The 26,848-nt window shown below is 32.5% G+C and overlaps 1 protein-coding gene and 2 long non-coding RNA genes across 5 annotated transcripts; 1 reads left to right on the top strand and 2 right to left on the bottom strand.

Annotated features, from left to right (window-relative positions):
* Positions 1-1,716: 1,716 nt before the first annotated feature.
* Positions 1,717-25,598, top strand: LOC132907457 (uncharacterized). 3 transcript variants are annotated; one of them, XM_060960580.1, is made up of 7 exons: positions 1,717-2,330; positions 4,645-4,937; positions 6,365-6,838; positions 16,036-16,322; positions 16,472-16,693; positions 17,046-17,333; positions 24,139-25,598. In XM_060960580.1, the coding sequence occupies exons 2-7, from the start codon at positions 4,649-4,651 to the stop codon at positions 24,286-24,288; spliced, it is 1,710 nt and encodes a 569-aa protein (XP_060816563.1). In that variant the 5' UTR covers positions 1,717-2,330; positions 4,645-4,648; the 3' UTR covers positions 24,289-25,598. The 3 variants fall into 3 exon arrangements, with proteins under 3 accessions (XP_060816563.1, XP_060816565.1, XP_060816564.1); XM_060960582.1 differs by having other exon boundaries at positions 1,718-2,330; positions 6,365-6,628; XM_060960581.1 differs by lacking the exon at positions 1,717-2,330 and adding an exon at positions 3,781-3,858.
* On the bottom strand, positions 2,324-4,736 carry LOC132907458 (uncharacterized). The gene is made up of 3 exons (XR_009658176.1): positions 4,631-4,736; positions 3,807-4,104; positions 2,324-3,738 (listed from the first exon to the last, which is right to left on the bottom strand). It is a non-coding gene; the product is annotated as an uncharacterized LOC132907458 (long non-coding RNA).
* Positions 22,779-23,203, bottom strand: LOC132907459 (uncharacterized). The gene is made up of 2 exons (XR_009658177.1): positions 22,943-23,203; positions 22,779-22,862 (listed from the first exon to the last, which is right to left on the bottom strand). It is a non-coding gene; the product is annotated as an uncharacterized LOC132907459 (long non-coding RNA).
* Positions 25,599-26,848: the final 1,250 nt, after the last annotated feature.

The following is a 26,848-nucleotide window of genomic DNA, read 5'->3' as shown; positions in this document are numbered from 1 at the left end:
ATGAGTAAAGTGGAATATGTCTGACAAAAATGTCGAATTGCTTGAAGCGTTCGATTCTAAACGAATGCTAGGAGTGTGATCTATCAGTGGTTAGACTGAAAGAGGAAACTGTCTAGTATTTACAGTTATACGATCGCTCCGACGACCAACCCGTCCTCGAGTGGAATTCCGGATTTTTCGTTCGTCTAAAATTCGCACCATTCGCATGCCATTCTATACTTTCGATTTAATCTATCGTTACCGCTTCTTTCGAAAATTGGAAACACCTTGAGAAAATGAAACCGGAAACTGTGACGGAGATGAAGACGGAGAAAATGGAAGAAAGTGTTAGAGAGAGTTAAAAGTTGGACATCTGAAAGCTTAAGAATTTATATGTAGTAATTTCTATACTGTGGGTATTTATGCTTTTATTATAAATTTAGTGATAACGAAATCCACAGATTACATTATAAAAAAAAATATATAAAACATTCATAGTAGGATACTCTTTATGATTTTTGGTGGATGAAACAAATTTTTATGTAAGTTCCACTTCTTTAGTTCTGTACATAAGAATATGAGATTGAAAAATATAAAAGTCCAGTAATTACTAGACAGCAGATTTTTATATTATAAAATATTTATTATAGTAGAATCTTCCATCTGCGAACTGATAGAGAGACAATAGCGTTTAGACAATTAAATAATAAATTAGTAAATTTTCCACTAATTTGTGTACTTTTAAAATCTTCGACTCTTTCTTTGAAACATCCTATATACGTAGAAGGTGAGAAGTGGAAGCTGAGAATAGCAAACGAGAGAAATACTTTCACTAAATATGACGGTTGAATGCTGAATGAAAAAATTTTAGGTCCATTGAAGCTGAATTTTTTTGTAGCGCTCGTAACTTCGATGATGAATTAGCTAAAAAAGAGAAGTTATAAAGATACTACAATGATTGATTTTATTGGAAAGATGTTCCTCGATGTGAAACTCTTTCAACTAGTCAAATTAATTTTATAATTTGTCATTTTGTTCTTTATTGTCATTTATCGAATTTGATAGAAGTGCAACGATGCACTGCAGAGATTTATTAAATACTGTAAAGTGAACGACTTGCAATTTTTACGGATGAAAATAATTCCGAATCAGTCATCAACGTAACTTTGCAATTTTATACGTCTGTGTAAATTGCGAGTTAGCCTTCATACTGTTATTAATATCCAACAAATCCTATGCTTTGCTTGGCAATTAAATTGTCCGAGAATGGTAAAAGTATAAATGGATAACAGCATCCAAGAAGCTCGATAAAAGCACAGACGAAGCTGTACATCGTTTGTGATAAAAGAGATTAATTACCGACAGAGAGTAATTAATTGTATCTATAATTTAAATTTATAATTTAAATTAAATTTAATCGTACAACGTTAAGATTTATTTTATGTTACAGAAACAATAAATTATATTGTTTGTTAATTTTACCAAACCGAATCCTTCTCCTCAACTTATCAAATTGCTTAGATCCTGAGAAGAAATAACTCAACTGTTTTAAGGCAGATTCTTCTTTATTAATGAACATCACGGCGGATTTTTATTTTTTTAATACTATCGATCCTGTGTTCCAATAGGTCGCATTGGTATCAGAAAAATTATAACAGCCTAATGACCACCTTATGTCATTACTAGTACTAATTACTGTATTATAAATTCAATACCATATTATAAATTCCTAATTCTAATCAAATCTAATCTTGCTCAAATAAATCTTCTGGATCATTTTATTGCAAAAAATTTACGGGAATCTTACTCAATAAACATTGACACTAAACTTTTGTAAAAACCAACGGAAATAAAAGAGAAACCAGTCCACTCAGCCCTTCGATTGCAACGAAAATGATTCACCGAGGAGCGACGATTCAAACGAAATTCAAGGAAAATAGTCTTGTAACTCCGGGTATTCATTGGATGGGAAACGTTCTGGATGTTTTCGCAGCGTAGTAAAGTCGGTGCACGCCTCGGCCCGATCCTTTTACTCAACGGCACAATGCACGTTCTCAAGAAAGGGAGAAAACGCAACGAGAGCCACGTGGAGAGAACACACGAAGAAGGTGTAATACACACCATGTCGTCGCCAAGGAAAGAGGACGGCGAACGAGAACGAAGGAGGTGGAGAGGTGAGCCCGGTATAAAAGGGTCGTTGCGAGCCGCCTCGTCTGTTTTAACACTCTCACCGGGTCGCTCGGTGGATATCACGGAGAACTCGCGTCGTTGAACGACCTGGACACATACGCTTCACTTGAACAGGAACCATTATCCTTCGTCGAACAACGAAAAAAGAAGCGGGAAGTGAGGTGAGTCGAAGGAAGTCAGCTTAACGAACCTCCCTTATCGGAGTTCTAATCTTCAACCCTCTTCTTCGATTCGTGGACGTTCGTGGAAATTCGTGAAGCAAGTGGGCAAACGTGGCGCAGTTTTACCCTCTTTCGACGATCGAAACGGATTCGGTTCCATCGGTGGATGTATACTTATAATGTCACGGATCGAAGACTCTACCAATCGAGTTTCGAGAGAATCCTAGCAGTGATGCTGTGTGCAACGATAGTGGCTTAGCTCTTGTCATGTGGTAACCTTGGTAATTCGCTGTGATAGTTTGCGAACCGATATTAGTTGTTATCGCATAGGGGATTTTCTACTGTTCAGCTACAGATTTTTATCGAAATTTGTATTTTTCTGAATCTAACTAAACAAGTGGAACTTAAACAGAGATTCGTTTCAACGTCTAAATCTTATGATAACTTCACCTTTCGCAATATTTTTGCATACTATGTGCATTCTGTACATTTTTACAGATTAATGTTTTTCATAAACGCGTAAACACCCATAGCTTATTTATTATATTTCTCACATTTTGTCAACCAGAGCTTGAATACGATCCATTGTGCTAACGCGATTTAGGGATGAAGATGAGGAAGTTACTTCGATTTTGGAAGTACATATAACAGGAGTTTGGTTCAGCATTAGATTATTATCTAATAAGCAATGCATGGTTCCTCTGGGCTTTTTTTTTTTTTGAATGGGGAATTTTCTTTGAATTCTTGAATGAGATTCATTATGATAAGGATTTCTCTAAAATATGTATTGATAAAGTTAGTAGAACAATGACAAACAATTATACAAAATGAAGATTGATATCGACAGCTTATTTGTACCCAAGATATCTAATGTAAAGAAACGATACTTCCTATGGATTAATATAAGAAGAACTCCATTATCTGCAATCGCGAATAACTAAAGTAGTTATAAATAACAACTACAACATCTGTGTAAACTTCTAATGAAAGCTTAATCTTGCATATCTATCTCGTACATAAATAGTAAGCGAATATTTGGTGGTCTTCGTTCTCTCAGTTTTCCTCTTTTTGTTTCTTTCTGTTTGAAAAAAATGGATGCACTTTTTAATGATGAATTTCTTGCGAATTTCATGTACCTCTTTTCTTTTATTTCTTTTTGGAGAAAGATAATGGAACATCGAATTATATTATACGTATATGAGTACCTCGTTTCTTCTTATTTTTCTTCTCTCTTCCTTTATCCTCGAAGAAAGATCGATGCCTTTCTTCGAATATCAAACATCAGTCATGAATTTTTCGTGACTTTGTATTTTTATTTTTTTTTGTTTCTCTGTTTACTTTCTTCATCTTCACATTAAAATAATTAGTCGTGAATTTCCTGGTTTCTTTCCCTACCCTTTTGATTTCTCTATTCCTGGAAAAAGATAATAGAATGCGTTTCTTTGAACGATGGCCAAGTAACGTTTATTTGCCTACCGTTAGCCGTGAGAATACGACTGCATGGGAATCCTGATGTCGCCAGCCGAAGGTCAGAGTAACTCCAGTGTCAAATGAAACTCTTTCTTGGTCCTGGGAAAATTATGTTTCTCGTGATTATGTTCTTCCCTTATTCTCGTAATTCAGTTAACAACATCTTCATATATTATGCAACGATACTTGCATTCTTATGAGGGATAAATAGAATTGTAACGACAGTAATCTATTGTAAAATCTCTACTTTCATTAATCGATCAATCTGATATTTTCTTCTTAATTACTTTCCTCAATTAGTTTTCTGTAAAAAATATTATTTTCTTCAGACTTGAAAATGTAATTAGGAATTTAGTTCTTAGTTAATTAAGTTAATAGATTCATATAACCCTTATAATTTTATTTAGATCTTTTTATAGAAGAAGTTAAGGTTGAAGCAGTATAGAGTATGAAATAAGTGGAATAAATGCATTCGGATATCTAGAACGCGGTTTATCAAGCAACAGCAATTTGCAATTTGAACGTGACCCCGTTTTCCACAATATCGAACAGATGGAAACTTAAAAAATTTCCTACGTGCTGACAGAATTCTTTTGTTTCCCCACTGTATCCAGGAATAAGTGAAATATTTCCTTCTCGTTGTCTCTACACAAAGGTTCTTGTTTCTACACAAATAGAACTTTGAAAAAAGAAAAAATATAAATTAAACATTTTGTTAGAAATAATCCTCAAACTAACAGAAAGCAAATTAAAGATTATTTAAAAATATAAGATTTATTTTAAAAAACATAAACAAAATTGTAATGGAAGGAATTATTAAAAAAATGCACTTTTCGTTTTCCAGAAAAATGAAGTTGGTGATAGTGTTGGGAGTATTGTGCTGCCTGGCGGCAATCGGAACCGCATCGCCGCTGCCAAAAATCTCAGCGGCGACTTCTACGTCGAATCAGGTCGCAACCGGAAGACAGGCGACGCAGCAGCCAGCAGCAGTCGACGATGACGATGACGACGATGACGACGACGATGTCGACTTCGATATCACCGGTGACGACGATGATGACGACGATGACGACGACGATGACGACGACGACGATGATGCTTCCGATTATTTCGAACGTTTCATCGAGGATATATTAGGTAGGTTCCGTTGTCTTTGTTTGCAATTTGAAAATAAGAATTAATTAAAAGGATAGTATAATCAGTATAATTAAAATATTTACTTACATAGTCAATACAAAATATAAATATAGTCTTATCCATGAATCATAGAAAAACCACATTCAAAATAATTTGAATACGCAAATTTTTTATTAGTAATAAAACTAATTTAAAGAATTCTCTAGAATAGAAATTATACTGCTATAAAAGTAACACGCTTGAAATTTCTATATTAAGGAATGTTTAGTCATTTTTTTCACGAACAAATTACCATAAAAAATTCTGTTGAATTTTACTTTCAAGACTTCATAAACATGATTCGGAACCTATAAAAATGTGCCAGGAATTTAATAACCACATTGGTTTATTTGATAGCGAAATTTTATTTTTAAAGTATGGTTCGTGATATTTAATAGATATATAACGAGTTCAAGTTAATTATAGAATTCGAGTTCACTGGCCGATTAGTCCATTTAATGGCTTTTGCTTTCTTCGTATGGTTATCGGAGATTCGTCAATAAGATTTCGTTGAATCGAACAATGGGAAGGATCGCGGTGCGAATCTGCTAGCCGTTACACAAACATTAAACTTCGGGTTAGCGACATGTCCGAAGGAAATTCTGGTGCGTTCACGTAGCTGTAACGGTACAAGATACTTCAAACTCGCCCGAATTAACATAAATCGACGGCGACTCCAATTCGGAAAGAATTTCTACGCGCTACTTCTTTTATATCGACCCACATACGAAAAGATAAATCGCAACTGCCAACATTTTTCGTTACACAATCATTAAAGATGGAGAAAACGACAGTTATTGTACTATATATAGTATTATACATAATATTTATACATATTATATATATGTACTATATATAGTATTACACATAATATTTCAACAAGTTTATAATCCATTGCTAATTTTATTTGCTAATCCATTTGCTGGTTTTGATTAAAATTTTAGTTCATTCTTGGTATACTGCTAAGAATTCTAATCAATCATGTAAACAATTAAGAAATAAGAAAATTTTATTAAACACTATGATCCTTAATTAAATAAAAAATAACCCTAAAAAATATTCTATCCAATTATCAGGGTACAATTCAATGATAATATTATCCGCAAAATTTTACAATTCATAAATTACAAGTTATTAATATTTATAAATTCTTTTGCATAACAGTAATAACTTTGCTAGTCATTTGATTATCTTGTTTAACATAAAATCTAAGACGTTTAAAGAAAAAGATATTAATTACTAATATAAAATTACTAATATTACCAATTGCAATAAAATTATCATACGCAATATTTAGGAGTTCCAAAGGAACACAATTTAAACAAAAATAAATAATCAGAAAGATACGTGAAAAACAGGTTCTATAACCAACAAACCATGAATTGCAGGTGAAGAGGACGACGATGACGACGACGACGAAGCCACCCCTGTAGAACCAGTGGTGCCAGTAGCGGCGGCGCCAGTAGCGCCTGCACTTCCGGCGGCTGTCGAAGCCGATTTGAACGCCGCCGCCGCGGAAGCGGAGCATGCAGCAGAAACCGCTGCGGAGAGCACAGCCGTGGATAGCGAGCCGACAGCCGTCGAGGAAGACGAAGGAAACTCAGTGGGAGAGGGGCAAGCTGTATCCACTATCCACGAAACCGGGCTCGAAGGTGCGGAATCCGTGTCAAATCCTGTCCACGTCCCAGCCGTATCAACGAACGAGGCAGATACCGAGGACGATGATGACGATGACGACGAAGACGACGAGGACGACGTCGATCTGGTATACACCGAGGACGACGATGACGAGGACGAGGACGACGAGGACGATGAGGATGACGAGGACAGCATCGCCGACATCGCTGGCGCCAGGCAAGCACGTGAGTTCAAGGGAAAGAGCAAGAAACACAGTACAGGGCGTAAACACGCGCGTAAATCTCGCACGCGTGCTACATCCCCTTCCTCGAAGGCTGTCGTTTAACCAGGGAGGAGGGAAACGAGTGGCAAGTCACGTACAACGATTCCTGACAATCACGCGCTCAATTCATTAATTATTCGACTCTTCGCGCCGTTGCGAAACGGTCGATGCTTTCTATGGGTCGTGTGGATGTTCTAGGTCAGACTTTTGCTTTGAGGTTAGGTGTACTATTATTTTGTTTGTCTTGGAAGAGGATATTTGGAAATGTTGTCTCGTGATGGGAATTTTGTGGGTTAAATTATTTTGATTTATACAAACCTCTCAGAAACCAACTATACTTATTTTTACTTGCAAGTACATGATTAGTATTGAACTTCTTAAAGAATAGTTGATTTACTTTTATAGGTTTATTTCTCGTAAGGAGATGATATATACAATAGCAAATTCCAAATGTAAGTTGAAAAAATAATATCTGTAACATTTTTCAATTTATATAGTATGAATTTCCTAGTTTCAATTCAGGGTTAATTTTATGTGGAACAATTTTAGAGTATTATAGATGAAAGGTTCAAGCATTTAGTTTCTTTTTGTGTGCACGTGTTTAAATATCCCCTAGAAAAAATATAAATAACCATATATGTACATATAAAGCTTCTTCTTTAAAACAAAAGTAACGAGCTCCAAAACTTCACAGAAGTTCTACACAATTGCAAAGTTTAAGAAAAACGAGACACCAATCCAAGAACCCTATTCACCAAGCACATTTTCAAGCAGTACTTGTATAAAACATAAACATATAGAAACCTATAAACGGTCAAGAGTAATTCGTTCAAAATTAAAATTCCTTTACATATGTTCCATTTTACTCTTGTCCATTTAATCAGATGTTAATTATTTTCTACAGTCTTGAGAAGTAGAAAAGTAATCTAAGCAAAAGCTAGCCTAAAATCTGGCGACCACTAGAGCTTGCGCACTCGTTCATAAAAAGACAAAGCTCCGATTTGAGAAGTTTTCATCCACCGATGCTGTTCGACATATTATTTCATTTCTGTCACAATGAATTTTTCTTGACAGTAGTTTCTGAAACTTTCTTCCAAAAAATAAAAGCGTCAACGCTTAAGAAAATTTTGGTCCATCGTTAAGTAATTAAAATCGACCATCGGAGATTCCTTTTCTTTTCTTAACTAACTAATTGTTGCTTCCGATTTGAAAATTCGCTTGAAAATCATTGAAACGCCCAGTTGTAGTGGTAGACATGTAACACTAGATTAGTAGAAGTAGCGGTAGTATATTTATTCTATTTATTAACGTGGATACCTCTACTCGAAGCGATTCGCACGTGGTCGAACAGCATGGTAAGTCAATACGTAACATCCTGATGCCTTCTCGTAACTCCCAACCACGCGTTCTTCGGTTGTTCCAACGGAGTTTACACGATTTCCGTTTACGGTATTCAATTCTAACTGTTAAACCAGTAACACCGTGCGAATTATAAGAGATGGAATGTACATAAACATTTTGATTAGAGGTTAGGGTCTTGAATGTGTTTTGAAGAAAAATCTGTAAAATGTATTAGAGAATATAAAATCTGTGTTTTCAATATACACGTATATAATTACAAGCTTCAATATCTGTATTTAAGTACATAGATTAATATTTTTTTAATTCACACAATTGGGAAAAGTAAATTAGGTAACAAATCGGGGTGAGATAGGAAGCTTAAGATAGAAAATTACAAGTAGATACAAAATATATGTATACGAGATATGAGACTTCCGTATTCATGGGGAGTGAATTTCAGGTTTCAAGCATCACTATAGATAGTAGATACAATAAGTCGTTAACAACAATAACTAATAATGAAATGACAGTTATAGCAAAAATTATCTAAAGATAGGCTGTCTTTTCAATATTTGCTACATTGTATTCACTCTTTTACTTTTTCTAATGATAGGTGAAGTGAGGTTAATGATGTAGACGCGTATGACGTTAGGCTATTGCATCTGCTGACAATACGTCAAGAAATCACGTGAAACCGCGATTGAAACAGTAGATACGAAAGTTCTATAATATTCGTAATTACTGACACTGATTGTTGGTTCAAGTTCTTATTATCACTATTTATTCTGTTTGAATCTTTCTTGATATACTATTTATATATCAATCGAGTGGCACTTCTAGAATAATTTAACCTTAACCTTTCAATCCTAACCTCATCTTTAATCTTCATTTGAAAAGAGATCTATAAATACGTTGCTTGTTAGCTTTTTCATTAGTTATTATTTTAACTATCTGCTTTAAACACCCAGTAATTATATACGCGATATTTTATCGGCACTTGTTATACATATTTACCTTTTCTCTACCTATTTCAATAGCTACTCGATTGACGTACAGCAAAGGTAATCTGTATACATCAAAGTTCACTCTTCATGTCGACTTTAATGTTGAATTATAGGATTACTGAATATAAATTGTGTATAATATGAAGTTCAGCTATAACGTTAAAACAGTAAATAATTAGCATTCATTACAGAGTAAAAGAATTAATATTCGTGAATTAAGCACATGAGTGAATCTACACAGACACAGTAGTAGTTATATATATATCTGTAAATTAGAGGCTACAGATTTAAAAACATATTATTATACTTAAGTATATTAAGATACTTAAGATACTTAAGTATATTAAGGACATATGTACATAGATTTTTAATTCCCTATAACAATTGCAAGTGTTTCTCTAATACACATTCAAAAACCTAATTTTTATGTCAAAACAATGATCGACAACGTTACTACAAATGAAGTAGAAACCACTGATAGACAAATATTAGCGTGATAATGATTATAAAAAGTCGTAATTAACATTAATTAGTAGAAACAAAAACATCTACTTTTAATAAAAAAACATTCGAAACTCGTGTAAGCGCTGTTGAACGAAGCTGTTGATAGCAAGAAAGCAACGGAACGAAGAATTCAAAGTACCTTTCGATCTGTACCTGCATTTCTTTCCTTTTTTTTCTTTCTTTCTTCCAACTGTTTCCAATAAAAGAAACAAATATTTCGCACTTCCAATTATTTGCAACACAGTAGAGCGTTCCGTGAATCATGTGATTCTAAAGCTGTATTTATGCTTCCTTCTCATATTTATTATATTTATTTGTCTTTCAGTCTATATTATATTAATTCATGTGAACTTTAGGATTGTAGAAAAAGCGAGACGTTTTATAATGTTGAATAGTTATGTGCAAGAAAAGATTTCTTTCTTACGGAAAACATAAATTGTACAATAGAAATTTGGATATTTATTGATCGACATAGAATGAAGGGAAAAAGGTACTTTGACGATGTGAAGGAATAGGTATCATTTGAAAATATCTTAGCTTGGTGACCTCACGTCATGTATTTCTTTTCCTTTTTCTACTCGTTTATCGACTAACGATCGAACGAGGAGTAAAGGAGAGAATCCGTATGTCTTTACGTAAGAATGAGAGAAAGAGAGCCGTAAAGTGAACGATGTTATTCATTCGCTGAGTAAGCAATACCGCAATTGGCCACCTCAATTTTTTAACGCTAGATTTCTTTCAATTTTTCAACATTTATTCTCAATGAATGAACTTTCTTTTTTCTTGTATATATAAACAATTGGGATTCAAATCAAATTTATCTTATAATTTAAGTCTCCATTATAAATATAATCTTTTATTAAAATTATTTTAATTCAAATAATGTAAGGAACAAAAAAGAGAAAATGTGTATTTGTAAAATAAAACTGTGGCCGAGAAACGGTGTTGTTTATCGCGCAGGACTCGTAACAATTCTGTTTGAAAAGAAGCTTGTACAGAGATATTGTCCGTTCTGGATTACAAAAATACAGATAACTTATTGTTTTTAGAAAAAAACAACAAAATAAATTGTGTGTCTCGCCTTTTTATTTCTGTCACCAATCGTCCGTGTTCAAACCAGTTTCGTGTATTTGTCCAGGTTAATCGTGATCCGGAGGATAACCTCTCTTTTCCTCTTTCTCTCGTTAATCGAGGGAAAAACGAGAAGAGGAACGATTATTCGTTTTGTTTTTCCACGTCATGATACACCGTTCTAATTATGAATAATCTCCGGTATTAATCGTTTAGAGCTACTTTCTTCATTTAATACGTGATGTGCTGTGTCACTTAGCTCGGTTAACCCTTTGGAGCAATTATTTTCTTTATTCCTATCTTTCCATTGAATTACTATTATTGAACAATTATTCAATATCTTGGAGTTTGACACTTCAGATAGTATTTATTAATATTTATAGTCTATAAAGCTTTCAGCTAAAATATAATTTTATTTAGAAATGATAGGTATAAAAGAGGTTAGGTTGGGCTTAGGTTATTAATCTTTCTATAAATATTATTTAAAATAGTAAAGCTAAAATAATATCTTGAATGAAATTGCATTGAGAATACGGTTTTTTTTATTTATCAATTGTAGTAGAATCGATCTATTAGAAAGAACAGAACAATTTTTAGATTTCTTAGTAAACTGAAAAGAAGCGATCAAAAAGAGAGAAAGATAATAATAATAACATATGAATTCAAAAATTAATAATAGGTAAAAAACTATGCAACGTCAAAAATTTTCTATACTTATAATCATATTGTATATATAGTATTATGAAATATTTACATTACTAAATGTTTAGCATTTATTTATAAAATATAGTAAGAAGACGAATTACATTTGACCATATAATTTGCCTCTTAATTGATGCAATTGCAATTGATATTATAGTTATAACTAATTGCTCTTCAAAGGGTTAATGATCGTTGCTGGAAGTCTTTCCTTTTACTTAGGAATCCTTTGCTTGTCTTGTCACTCGTTCGTAGAACTATTTAGTGTACCCCTTGCTTGCAATTTCTTTGCCTTATCCTTGATGAGTAGATGCACGTGTTTGGTGGACGGCTTTATGACGACCGACGGTCACGTATTACTGGACAGTAGCACGAAACTTTGGGCCTTTTTACACGCATTCCTCACCTTTTCTAGTTTATACCAAAGCACAGCATCACCAGAACAATGCACAATATAATGTAATGTTAGAAATTACATCTACCTATTACGTGCACGGTGAAGTTAGCACACAACACTTTATAGTGTTACATTGACTATTGAACGTACAATGGATGTTAATTTTCTCTTCCCGCTTTTTCCTTTTCTTTTTGTAGTAGAAATTTACCTATTAATAGTAGTACGTGTAAAATCATAGTATCTGTAGAGCAATGCATAAATAGTAGATCAATTAGATGGCATAATATTAAATATTTATTATGTGCACATAGTAACGTTATTACAGAACAGGTTAATGTTAAATATAATTACGGAACGAATATTAATCGCCTTTCTTTTTCTAAGTGAAAGGTTGTAGTTAGAGTGCAATTAATATAAGCATATTATATAATTATAGGTATATCATGCTTCTACGTGTATTTATTTGCAAGCAGTGTGTTTAAACATTCATGGCACATTGGATAATTATTAGTAGATTATTTCCCATATACACGTGTAATTGTTTAATATAATTTATTTCATGAAATAAAAGTAGGATAGCTCGATACTTTTTACATTCTAGGAAAATAAAAGAATTTCTTATTAAAGATGTTGGTCGAGAGTCTTGAATAAGAATTTTCTAGAAAATTAACGTTACCGAAAATTCTCTTACAATTAACGTTAGAAATTATAATTATCTCTTTTAATGCTGTCTAAATTTGAAACTTCGTAAAATTTAAATTAAAATTATTTATTTCATTTACTTTGGTTTAATGATACATTAATAATTCAAACTACTCTCGAGAGCCATTTCCTGGAGCGATATATTTTTCACGTTACGTTAATCATCTTTCATTTATTTATAATTTATAATATACGAAAAATTCTCAGCAAGAAACACAAGCATGAGCTTGATTCAGGAATTTAATTAAAAGGAATTTAATTTCAGAAAATTACATTTCGTTTATAAAAGCACAGCATCCTCTCCTAGACGAAATAGAAAGAATTTAATTAACAAATGTATCTAAGCTGGAAGACTTAAATAAGCAATATGCAATTTAAAAAGAATTTAATAAAAAATTCAGCTAAAGAAAAAAATTAATTAAAACGGAATTGAATCGAATTAAGTAAAGAAAAGATTAAAAGGAATTTAATTAAAAACTTCAAACTAGCGACTGTTAAACTACAAAGAAAAACTAAATATTAATCTTTAAAAATTATAAAAAGTTTTCCAACGTAATTATCATCATCAAACGTTCCAACAAAATAGCGCTCAATTACTATACTATATAAACGAGGCGTATGTAATTAAGCGCATCTTTATTTTCTAAGTAATAAATTCCTAATGTTTGTATGTTTGTATGTTTATAGAAAATTTAAAGGTGCAAAAAGGCACAGTATTTATAATATACCAAACTATACAAGGTGTCCAAGAAGGTCGGGACAAAACTTATTAATTACGCGTTAATGAGGCCAACTAGGTAAAAAAGGTTCATATGAACTTTATGTCCAAGAATGCTCATTTATTGAAGAGTTGTAAGCGTTCAAAGATTTCCGTGAAAGTTGTCCTTATGACTAGTTACACAAAATCGCAGATAGACGCAAAAGCATTTACTATTATTTTCACAACAGCAGAAATATTCGAAAGAGTTCGACGAATGGAAGCCTGCGTTCTTACAGAAGAAAGAAATTGCAAACATATCTTATAACTGACAAAAAAATAAATAAAAATTCTTTGAACGCTTATAACTCCTCGATGAAGCATTTTCGAGCACAAATTTATACGAACTTCTTTCACCTACGCGACCTCATTTACACGTAACGTAAGTTTTGTCCCGACTTTTTCGGACATCCTGTATATATACATACATATACAAAGCAACCAACGTATAATACTCGTTATCGAAGTACTTAAAAAATACAGTCTACGAATTAAATTTCGTCGTGGAACGATCGTTCGATTCGACTTCAATTAATTTCATTCAAATTAATCGAAGAAGAAGAATGCGAGTAATAGACGCGAAACGAAACGAATCCTAACGAAAGAAGCGGTACGTTGTGACGCGTCAAAAATTTTAATTAAACGAAGCTGGTCGGGGCCAATTAACTTTCTACAGGACTCCGGCTGAGAGGCCAGATCCAATAAAGGTGTGACCGGGTTGAAATTTTTTCTCGGCTTTCACCAAGCACTCGGTCCAAAACAGAACGAGGCCACTGACCCAGAGTACGTTAAGCGTAAGCGTGCATGGCGGTGCGAAAGAGTTCTCTCGTCCATGACCCTGACCCACACCCAAAGTCATGGCTGTCTCTCATCCCCGATCACCGGCCACGTCATTCTATTTTCTTCTCGCATTCCCAATCAGCTGCAATCGATCATTGACATCGCATCTTTTTTTAATCTTTTCGGTGTAACGGGGCTTAGTTAAGTTTCAAGTTTTTCTTCAGTTCAATTAAATTTTGCTTTTGCATTTCTTGCGGACTTCAAACTTTTTTATTTAATTTTTAATTGTTTAATTTATAATTTTCTACTTTAGACGAAGTTTAGTTGAATCGAGGTTTTTTTTTAGTAGACTGTGACGAAATTTAATTGGCGGAGCTCGGGATTTTTCAATTTGAAAGGAGCTTCTTTGGCCAGATTGTTACTTGTTCTTCGATTTTTTCGGCTAGCCATAGAGTTTGTTATTAGAATTTGTTCGAATTTTCTTTCTAGAAACTTCGAATTTTTTAATTTCCAGCGAGTTTGCTTGGATTAAATTTTGCTTCTAGAGAATGCTGAGGTTTCCACAGATTTACAAGTTCTCCATTTGAAACAGGTTCAGATAGATTGAACTTTTCTGCGCATTTCAAATTTATTAACAATAATTAATTAACGTTACTATTGATACATTGCTATAGGAGATGCATTAAGTCCTAACATAAATTACATATATTGTAATAAATTTAAAAGCACGAAGCTCTTCTCGATAATATACAACTTATGTTGCGACTCAACATACCCTACAAATAAAATACACTTACTTTATAGTTATAAAAATACTCGACACGGAATTTCGCTGAATGAAATTTCACGTCGCGTCTATTTCTAATCGGCCGTGATCTGAGTATTTGGATCTTCGCGAGTGATCAACCGTCTGGAAGAAAGTGGCTGGAATAGGATCAACAACCGGGGAGAGTTTTTAGATAAACACGAGGAATTTTTGTCCATATGGTTACACGCGCTGGCTAGATAGATCTGTAGGTGAGTAGGAAGCAGGTCGTGGCCCAGATCGAAGACCAGTTCAGCTCCGCAGGAGGATTCCGATATACCGTTAACATTGTCGCTCTTTCTTACGAACTTAATTCATCGAGGTCGCTACACGGAAGTTTTTTTTCGTGTCGATTCATCGCATAGCTTAACGCTAGCCACTATCATCTTAGAAAACAAATGCACGGCGATTTGAATGCCCCGATGCTCGATCATTAAATTGCATTAGCTCGCTGCCAAGAAACGCGATCGTTAACGCGATTTCACTTTGGATAAATTGATCTGGTAATTGTCCGATATACGGATAGGTGTGAAATCGATTCGCAATAATTTGAAATTCTAAATTACGGGGAAGTGTTACGACGTACTCTTCGAATTTCAAATTCGTTGCATTATTTACTAAATGGCCGAAAGTATGTGTGAATGCTCGTGTTCGTTGAAAGTTGATCGTGGAAAATGGGTCGTTGACATTGAATTACCATTGTGGTCGATAACCTGGCAGATGTTGAAAGCTGGACTTTAATTCGATTATGGACATTGTTAGAAGCTCTGGTAGGTCAAATGATTCTTTCTTGATTGACTATTAGAAATCAAAATCTAAATAACATATAAATGTTAATAAATAGAAATGCAAACATTTAAGAAATATTATAAATGTTAAATAAATATTTAAATATTAAAAATAAATTTTTATACAACGCGGATTTTTAAATTTGAAGACTTTAAATACGAATAATAAATTAAAATAATAAGAAGAATACTTAAATCGTGGATTGCTAAATTCTGCGTTAATAAATTGAACATTCTCCGTTTCGAGTTTCGGTAGATGTTTCTGAAGAAAAATGAAAATTAGACAACAACAATAAATTGATAAATTTCAGGAATGATGCAATCGGAACCAAGCAACGACGTATCAGCGATTTACGTGGCGAAATACAATCGTTTCGTGGACAACATCTTAGGAAGAATTAATAAAATCTTACGTAGCAATTATGACCCAGTGACGGTGAAATTGTCCAATGCGAATGCCAAATCCAAGTCTGGTAAACAGAAGAGCAAAAACAAGACGAAGAAGAACAATAGCAAGACTGGAATAAAGAAGAGCAATATGGCAATAGTTTCGGTGACCACAGAGAAAATTATCGAAGAAGTTCCTGAAAACACACAGGTATAATAAACTTTAATTTATTTACCATATTTACCATATTTACTAAATTTACTAAACCATAATTACTAAAACAGAATCCTGTTGTTGAAAATTTAATCATTGGTGTTTTAAAATAAATTTTAAACTGACTAATTCGAATTTGTTTATAGAAAACTCTGGAGGCTATTGAAAATACGACTATGTCAGCTGTTAATGTTGAAAAGGAAGCAACTACTATCGTATCTGAACTTCAAGTATCAAGTAGATCAAATGTGGAGACAACTACAAAATCTACAAACAGACGAGTATTTAATTCGAATAGCAAAAAACCAAATAAAACTCGTGGTGGAACGAAGAACAAAACGAAACAGACTAGCAGTAATAAAAATAAGGTAACAATCATACTCGATTAACGTTGATAAATGTTATATAACTTTGTAGTAAAAAACCGTTATCTTAATTAGTTTAATATACTTAAAATTCAGTCGTTAATTCTGCTCCTTGTAACATTCAATTTGTAGTTTTTTATTTTACATTCGCTGTGTACACAAGTGGTCTGATTTCATTCCTTTTTTTTTTTTTACAAAATATTATTTTCAATTCTCTTGCAAAATTACTTTGCAGAAGATATAATAATTCATTTTTTTTTTAGACCGAATATGCACGTGTACACGTGTACTTAAAAGTCTAGGAAATAACTTTTACGATGAATAAAATCAAATAACAATTCTTATGAATTTTCAGACAAAGAAAAATAAACCAAAGGCGAGAGCCACACTTTACGGACTCGCGAGCTTACAAAGATCCGGAGATGTGTCTGTGAACATGATGAGCGATCACACCATGATCAAAACGAGATTTACTCTTGGTCCTTTGATACTAAAGGTTGAGAAGGAATTCGGTAGGGCTGCAAAGAAGGAATTGAGAAGCGCGACTGCTACAACTGCCGAAATGTCGGGTAAACTGAGTCTTCGAGTTCTTCATGGTGGTGCAGCTACCCTCAATTCCATCCGTGTTCTGCAACCTAAACAGGTAACTAGCAAATAACCTTAATTATTACTAAAAGAATAACCAATCTTTCGTTTTTAACTCTTTATGCTTTAGCGTATTTGAAAGAATGCATTCAATTTTTTATTATTAGAAGACTAGTAAATTTAAACAAAAAAAATTTTTTTTTTATTGGTAAAACAACATTGGTAAAACATATCTTTTTATATATAATTTATATTTAAAGAGCGATCTCATGAGTTACTCATTTCTAAAATTCTTTTCATGCAAATTAGATGGTCGTCTGAATGATCGCATTATCTTAGACTAGTATGCAAATACGTGCTTCGAACAGTATAAGAATATCTTTCATTCTGTTTTGCTTTTTTTCTTTTTGGTCAAAGCTTCCTTCAGTAGCTACGATTTAGATAATTTTTTCAACTGGCTTTTTCCTCTCGCCACTTTTTAACTATTCCGTTACGTGACTCTTATCACGAAATTTTTAAGCAGATACAGCTGAATAAAACTATTTATATGTACATTTGTCATCTGGTTCTGGCTGCTTTTCATCTACCAATATCATAATTGCTCATTATGTTTTCCTTATAATACCTTTTTTTTTATATCAACAAATATATATATAGGATAACGACCCTTTTAATTGATCGGTCATTAAAATCGCATTTAATTAATCGCTTAATCGGTCATTAAAACTCCAAGAATCTTCTAACTAGGTGGTAGTATATACTTCGTCAACATTGAATCTAAAATCAATTTTCTTGGAGTAAAACATAATTTTGTATTTAATGGTAACTCGAGACTTCAACAATATTTGACCATGATATCTGTAATTCTTTATGGGTTGTGTATTTTTACTATCAGAGTCGCATTAATTTTTTAAAGCGTTGAATTGTATTGAATTACATTCTGTTTATACGTTGGATCATCTAATGCTCCTTATCTCGCATCATAAATACTTCACTAATGTCTTCAACTTTTTGCGACGTCTGTGCCAATTTTTCTGCCTTCTACATTTACATGGTTACATGGAATGTTAATTTCACTTTATATTCACGACAGAGGCATGCTGCATTCGAATAATGGCACGTTTAAGTAGCACGTGTTTGAATACAGCAAGTTCCAAAGATCATTCATATTTATGGATCGTGAATCGACATATCCTCAGGAGTGATAAGGTTCTGTTGGATTTCAATTTTTATCAAACACTTTGTATAGATAAAAGTTTGAAAAGTTTGAAACATGTTAGGATTTCAAAAGACATCGTGCTTTTATAATATCAAAACTTTAATAACAATTGTACTTAAAAATGAAAGTTACAATTAGACCACGGTGTTTTATGCAAATCTATATTTTTATGGTCGCAACTAAAGAAACAGAACAGAGATTAAACAGAGAGAAAACCATGACAAATGTAATCTAAATATTTCTTCAATTTTTGTTTTATATGTATATCTCAAATGTCACATAAATGCATAAAAAGCCATAGTTTAATTACGATTATAACAACCTCATTTCTCAGAGAAATGTAGCGTCAATTTATATTAAGAAGTTCGTACGGGACGCAGTTCTTAGCGGTTTGCTGTAACGTCTTTGCCGCTTCATAGGAGCGTTTTATTGGATATGACGATGCATCTACGCCGATGTTCAGTCCACGAAGCGTAAAGTACATCTCATCATGACGAAAACGCGTAGCGACGAAAACGCGTAGCGACGAAAACGGTTCGCTGTTGTTTCCTGGACAGCTGTATATTACTTTACGATGACCACTGCATGGAAGCGTATTCTCAAGCTAAGTCTACGCTTGCTATGAACAATTATCCGCAGATACGTGTCGCAGCTAATTAGCATCTGCCTTTCTGTGGATTTTTCACAAAAGACAAATACCGACTGGCTGCGTATTGACACGTATCTGCGAACAATTGTCTGTCAGTGTATACTTAGCTACAGCATCAATGCGTCAAACATGCGCCTATGAAGCGACCCTTCGTGTACAACGGCACCTAAAACGCAGCGACAAACTGCCTGGCGGCGGTGATGCTGCCACAAACCGCTCGTTTGCACCGGGTTTAACGGTTTGCAGGCAATAAGATAATAAAGCGCACCGAGTTCAAGGAAAGGAAGAAAAGTTATGCTAATTCCAAACATCCGTGTCGTTGCGGTTTCCCCCGTTATAAACGGTCGTCTATCGCTTAACGTTATAATATTTCTAACGACTTTATGGTTTTATCATCTCGCGCTGCAACAATAGTATTCGTTTAAAAATACGACAGTGAATCTACCGTTTTCAAATTTGTAAAATTATTTTCATTAAGTCGAATTAAGATTAGAGCACATAATAATCGGACTTCGTGACTTGTTTCATTGATTATTCGAACGACGAAGGCTTCTATACGCGTTGAAACATGTTTGACGACACATGAGCTTCTACTTAGGTTTCATAAGATCTGCATCAGTCTCGGTTTAGTTCGGCGTTGCTGATTCTTCTGAATTTTTGACGCGATACCAACATCTTCCACAATGTCTGATTATCTTCCAACTGCAGTATTACTATAATAAGATTACTATAATATAAATATATCACTATAATAGATGCTGATTATAAAAAACGAAGACTTAGAGACTAAAGAGAAATAGACAAAAAGATGGTTAATTGAGAGAAAGGGATGTTCTAATTATTAAAAGGACTCCAGACGAATGAATCATAGAGATTATTCGCGTATGGATGATCCTGCTCTTCAACATCTATTGGATAAGATTTGCCCGAAAATTAAGGAACAGAATGCAATGATGAGAGTCTAGGATCCGTGTCATCCTCTACACGTCGAGATCTGTATTGCAGTTGGGCGTTGCTCGCCGATTAAGACAGGGTTCTGATTTTCGCATCGATACAAGTTGCTACCGATGCCGATTTGCCAATTTGCCGAACTACGTACATTATAAAGTATATCATGAAATCCAAGGATCGATGCATGCATCGTAACATGTTCTAATATGGAGTCTCAACATCATATGTCAAAATCGATAATTACTATAAGTATAAGAACAGGTACTTATCGTTAACTGTAGATTGTGTTGATTTCATTCGTTATATTTCATTCTTATCATATTCGTCTTTTTTTTTTTTTTTTTGATATCACTGTTATGATTACGAATAAGCGAGTAAGCAAATAAGCGCAGTTTGTCGATGTCTACATAGCTGAGTCAGAATTTAGATAAATGTCATTTTAAAAATAGGACTATCGATCAAATTATCTGCTTAGATACAAGAAATTGATGTTAAAGTTTTACATTTTAGTATTCGATTTTCCTTTACAGTCGTTTAAGTACACAGCAGTAACTATTTTCTACTTGATTATATTAAATGGTAGAATACTTAGGAAAGTTACTTGCACAGGTATTATAGTTAAACCATTACGCTCTGTGTTATTTAATCGCTCCTATTGTCTTTCCACGTAAATTGATTTCGTTGTGAAATCTTTTAAACATTCTTTATTACAAATTATAATATATTAGGTATTATTTAAGCATTATTTAAACTTGCTAAAAGCTCGATTGATTACTCGGGAAATATATGAAAAGAAACAGTTATAAGATATTAAAAAAATATAATTTTATACATTTCATCGAATATATCTATTTTAAGCTGATATTCAATAATTTATAATTTAAAATTCAAGTTAAAGATGAAAATTCGTTTGATACAATGGTCGTAAATGAGCATTGACCTCGATCATGAATAACCAGAGGTGGACCAATTCTTCGGCCTTTCAGATTATCAGATACATGTCACGCCACTGAGTTCTTATTCGTCGAGAACTGCCATACAAAAAGTTAATAATGCATTCACCTTAGTTGAGTATTTTACTGTCGCACAAGCCACTAGCTGAAGTGAGAAAAGATCAGCAAAAAATTTGTTACATGATAGAATTAACCTTCTATCGGTTTCAATTCTATATCCGCAAAAATGAGACACACTATGAAACAAAATTAAAAGATATATCGTCGGTCTTCTCCTACGCTATGTCGATCGAAAATAAGTCGAAGATATAGAATAGCAATTTTTCACAAGACGCTTTGCTTCCGAGAAAAAAAGATTTGAAAATTTATCGTACGCCGGTACGATAAATATAAATTATATATAAATTATAAAGTAACGTCAGATATCAAATAATTAATATTAAACATTACAAAGTAATATCTCGTAGATATTAAATAATAATATTAGATCAGAAGTACAGAAACACGTTGAACGAAATATACTACCGAGTGTCATCGTTCGACCTGTTGCCTCATTCACTCCAGCTTCGTCCGATTAAAAATTTCTTCCAATGTTGTCACTTTCTTACATAACTTAATCATTTCGATGATTGCATTGAGAAAGTCTTTGCGAGCCTTGTAAGCTACTTTCACGATCGCTGTCAACTTTCTGTCATCAGTATCTTATTAAAATAAATTATAAATAATACATTTACTTTTTGTCATACCAATGGGATTATAGTAACATATACAGTATTATATCTACCCTAAGGTTATCTGTTACATGTGACATTCTAAGTTCAATGTCTCGATGAATATCTCACAATATTTTTTGAAAAATATGCATTAATGATGTCTTCATGCCAGCAGAACAAATATTCTTATATTTTCTATTCAAATCGTGGCTGAATATCATTAAGGAATCTTATATATATTAGTATATAATTTAAGCAGTTAATTAGCAGTTAAGTTAAGCATTATAATTTATCTTGTTATCATTCACTAAATTTTTAAGTTAAGTTCTATTCGCTATATTAATATAGTAAGCTAGTACAATAGTATAGTTTACTATATTTACTATATTTAATAATATTGTTAATATAATTGTTGATCTAATTACTGTTATATATTATTAATATTTACACGTGATTACGTAATTGTTTTTAAACGTTACTTTATGAACAATAGAATTAATTTCCAATTGTGTCACTAGTGCGGATTGTTGCTTTATCAATTCATATGCATCTTATCTAATTTACAATATGTTTCTTTTTATGAGGTAATTATAATCCTTGTTTGTAAGAAATGGTAATGCCATTCTGCAGACAATCACCAAACGATTATTATCTTCTTCAAATGAAACAGTGCTTTCGGCACGTGTTTTGCACGTTTATTTTTATCAAGCATTGCCTCCTACAACTACATTTTCATCGCTATCTCTTAAACACATTTCCGAATATTGTATAATACCACGAGTTTTGTCACGAGTAAAAACCTGCCTTAAAAATCTATCTCTGATGACTATCTTCCATTTATCTTCTATTTGATGACTATCTCGTTTAAGCTTTTGTTTGCCGTTTGACTCACGTGGATCCATTTATCGACTTTCTTTACTTTTTCATTTGTATCTACGTATCATTTCTTTTTAATTTACTCATTTTTCTCTACCTTTTCTATCGTTTTCAATTTTTCCGGTATCCCTTTTATTTTTCATCTTTACCTTTTTTTTTTAGTTCTTTTCCTTATTTTTTACGCTTTTCCCCTTTCTAATATGTGATCTAATAAGTAACTGTAATCCTGTCAATAAGCATAATGTCAAATAGAAATAAGTATAATTATACTTATACCGCTACTACCTTTTCTTTTCTTTTTCTTACCTTTCACTTGCTTCTCTATTCCTTTTTCCATTTTCCATTTTCTATTTTCTTTACTTTCTCATCCTTCTATTTTTCACTTTCTTTTCTTATTATCATGGGACTGCAAATTTTCACGTATCCGCAGGAAGTCTGAAAGTGCAAAAATTCACGGAATCCACGTAATATGAAAAAATGTATAGAACGTACAAAGTATAGAGTTACGATATTCAATGGATAAAACAATTTCCTACCTAAGTTCCATTCTTTTAATTATATTAAAATATGAAAATATGCATTTGCATTTATACGCGCAGTCTAATTATCATCAAACGACGAATAATGATAAAATGGCTTACCATCGTCTGAAGCGCTATTTTTCTTCGTCGTGGATTAGTTAATTTACAAGTAATTATCGTCAATGGCATTCTTCCAACTTCCTCTTTTCGTTCATTGTTTGACGAACAATCATCAGCCTTGGATTTCACAAACCAACTTGTTGAATTATCTTAACATTTACATAAGCCCGCTGAAATACTAAATTTAAAACTGCCAACAACTTTTACGATGTATTATCCACATTCGAAAGAATTACGTTCGATAACATTGTTAGCATTTAATTCACGTGTGGTACAGAACGTTTCTCCTTCTTTAATCTGCTGCGTACCAGTCGACGACAGCACGAAATTTAATGAATTCAGCTTCGAAAGAAAGCACGTCTCACGCGTAGATTCCAGACAGTCTCATAAATATCGTAGTTTTTCATTTCTATAGGAAATATCTTATGGAAGAGAATAAGATGTTCGATAGGTGAGAGAGATGGAAAGTTTGAGAAATTGTCGGAAGATGGAGTTCTTTTAATTTTTACGTTTCGTCCTCGTTCCCGTTTTAATCAACGAAAAGAATCGGAAATGACGAAAACCAAAAGAAAGATGCATCGATTATACGATGATCTCGTAATATGTAAATTTTTCATTTCTTCCAATTTGAAACCAGTTACACACTGAACTAAAAATACTCAAATTCTCAAAGGTAACTGATATTTTATAAATGGTTTTCAAAAAAACAGATGTTTCATCTTTAAATCCTGCAAACTGATGCAATCTAATATTATCACCATCGAAGGTTTAGATCTGAAGACACTGTTAAGTTAACTCGAACTTATTAACTGCGACGATTACTTAAACAGTTTGTTAATCTCGATGTTATTTGTTAATTAGGTGCGGGTGGAGAGCGCGGACGATCACGACAGAACGCGCGAATTCGTCTGGAAAAGATCATCGCACATCGCTCATTTAGTCTCGGAGAAATTATCATCAGCCACGAGGTCGATGCTTCGACCTCCACCTGTTGCAGCTGCCGCCGCTTAAATCATCCTTCGCATCATCGTTGGTCTTAATGAAAACCTTCGTCCACTATGAAAGCAGACTTCTCTCTTTTTCTTTCTTTCTTAAATTATTAGACCTCGGATTTTTATGCAATTTCATATTTTTGCCAAGAGAGATCTAAAGAAATGGTATCTAGTAATAGTAATAATAGTAATATGTTTCGTCTATTAAAAACTATGATCATTCATACTTAGTATATTTTATATATTTTTGCATATTGTACGCATTCTGTGGATTTTTGTATTTTTAAATTTTTATCAGAAATGCATAAGAATCCACAGTCTATAAATCACTATTCACGAGAGCAGTCTTCTCTTTATGGTATTTGCGTTTGGTTTTATGGCTGTTTGTTTCTCGAAACTAAAGAGAATCTTCTGTAATTTCGTTAGCTTCGAATTGCGAGAATTGGATGCTTTCATTGAATAAGAATTTAAGTAACTGATTCTAAATCGTTTTGAATAAATTAGTTAATGGAGTACGTTGGAATAGGATAGGAGAGTAACCAAATTTATTGGTTAAAATGTTGTTAAAAATATTAGAGTGTCGATGAATGCATTTCAATTCTCGATTGGCTCTCTAAATATCTCAGTACATATCTATTATGCTTCGTGCGTCATTGATAGAATTCACGATGTTCGTTATAGATAATAGTTTGATTAATTGGACGATGATAGATATTGATAAATTGTATGTAGAAGAGTGTGGAGTTGCGATAAAATTAACGTACTTTCCATTATTATTATCTTTTCACTTTCCATTATTATTATCTAAAAACTGACAAATTTCTATTACTCAGATCTTGTGTTTTGACTTAAATATGGTTTGAGGATTTAATGTTACAATTTTATATCACTAGTTTATATTTTTAAAGGTACAATTTATTCATTTTTCTTTTTTTGTTTTAAACACTGAGAATTTTAAGAGTCAGCAAATAGCAAACTGTTTATCCTTCCTTCGCTTCATTTTAATAACAATTTTTATAAGAAAGAACGAAGGATAAACTAGTTTTGAAAGAGTTATGTATTTTCATTCTAGACCAATATTCGCTATTAATTTATTTATTTATTTCTAGTAGTTTCTATGAATCATTTGCAAAGTCTGAAATATTTTCATGCTGCGATATCGATGTAATCTGCATTTACACTTATTGTTTTATGTTACCCGATACTTAAGACAATTGAGCTTACATTTATAAAAAGATTCATTGTAAAATGAATGAGTCAATTTTTTATACTGTTTTAATGATACTCTATCAATATTTATATATCAATAAAGTACTTTAAGTAGATTTACACTGTTGAATTATAATTTATCTAAAACAACAACTGTTAAAGACAAATTCAAAAATTCTAGAAAGATTATCAATACAAAATTATATATCTCATTTTATTTTATCATATTCATCCATTTCAAATATGGAAATGATTTGTGACATGTCGTCATTGAAACTAATAGACATATAAAAAAAGGCACAAGTGACTTTTGTTTTGATTATATTCCATACTTTTTTATGCAGTTTGAACTAAAAATAAAAGTGACAAAATAGTTTTATCTCAGAATGTTATTAATATTTTATGACATTCGTGACACATGTATTTGATATCTAAACATATTAAAAAATGATAAACGCAGAATATTTAAACAAAGAGACTTAAAATTATTCCACGATTTCTACTTTTGTTAAATAAGTAACGCACAAATATTAAAATTTAACTAAATACAATTAACGCATTCTCACTGATTTGCTTCTGCTTTGATTAAGAGCAGAGGGTTCTAATTTTAGATTATCTCATTTTCTTCGTTTATGGTATACATAATCGCGTACCGCTGTTATTGATTAAATACAAATGATACTTTGTTAACGTAGTGATTATTGAATGAAATAATTTGTTTAACAATTTGTTGCATAAAAAGTTACGTCTCAAAAATACCGCTTGCTGTAAATCTTTAAATTAACGTCTTTAATAAAATTAATTTTATTAAATGAAATTGTCTTTCTTCTAATGAAAGTTCTGGTAGAATTTTATTACAATTCGGTTTATTAATATTTCATCTACTATCTTCCTATTTGATAATTTTTTTATGAATTTAAAAAAGACATGTGCGACATATTTACGTCATCGTTGTAACGTAACGTAGGTAATTACATTCAGCTGTTTACTCAAATTAAAAAAAGAAATTATCTGTCAAAAAACATACATCTGTAATCTGGCTTATTTATCTTCTTTATAGTTATAAAAACTGTAAACAAGATTATTACTGATTCAAGTACAAAAAAGAGGGTAGAACAAATCACGTAACAATAATAAGATAATAATAATAAGATAATCTTAAATTTAAAAATTATTCAGTTCCTTTGATTTGTCGATAATTTGTTGGAATCTTGTATAACATTTACAAATCAACCATCTCATAATAGTGAAAATAGATATTTCATATTTTATATAAAAATTCTAAAACTTCGATTACCTGCAAATAGAACAGTATAATTTTTGCTATTCTGTTAGATAAAATCCTATTTTGTTAGATAAGACAGTTATTT

Source organism: Bombus pascuorum, chromosome 5, assembly GCF_905332965.1.
Source record: "Bombus pascuorum chromosome 5, iyBomPasc1.1, whole genome shotgun sequence".
In the NCBI taxonomy this organism is placed as follows: Eukaryota; Metazoa; Arthropoda; class Insecta; order Hymenoptera; family Apidae; genus Bombus; species Bombus pascuorum.
Note: the sequence above shows the minus strand (reverse complement) of the source record. Positions and strands in the feature narration are given on the sequence as shown.

Coding starts and splice junctions, on each gene's coding strand:
- LOC132907457 (XM_060960580.1), top strand. CDS start 4,649: ATGAAGTTGGTGATAGTGTTGGGAGTATTGTGCTGCCTGGCGGCAATC. Junction 4,938..6,364: donor TTTCATCGAGGATATATTAG/GTAGGTTCCGTT, acceptor CATGAATTGCAG/GTGAAGAGGACGACGATGAC. Junction 16,323..16,471: donor AAGTTCCTGAAAACACACAG/GTATAATAAACT, acceptor ATTTGTTTATAG/AAAACTCTGGAGGCTATTGA.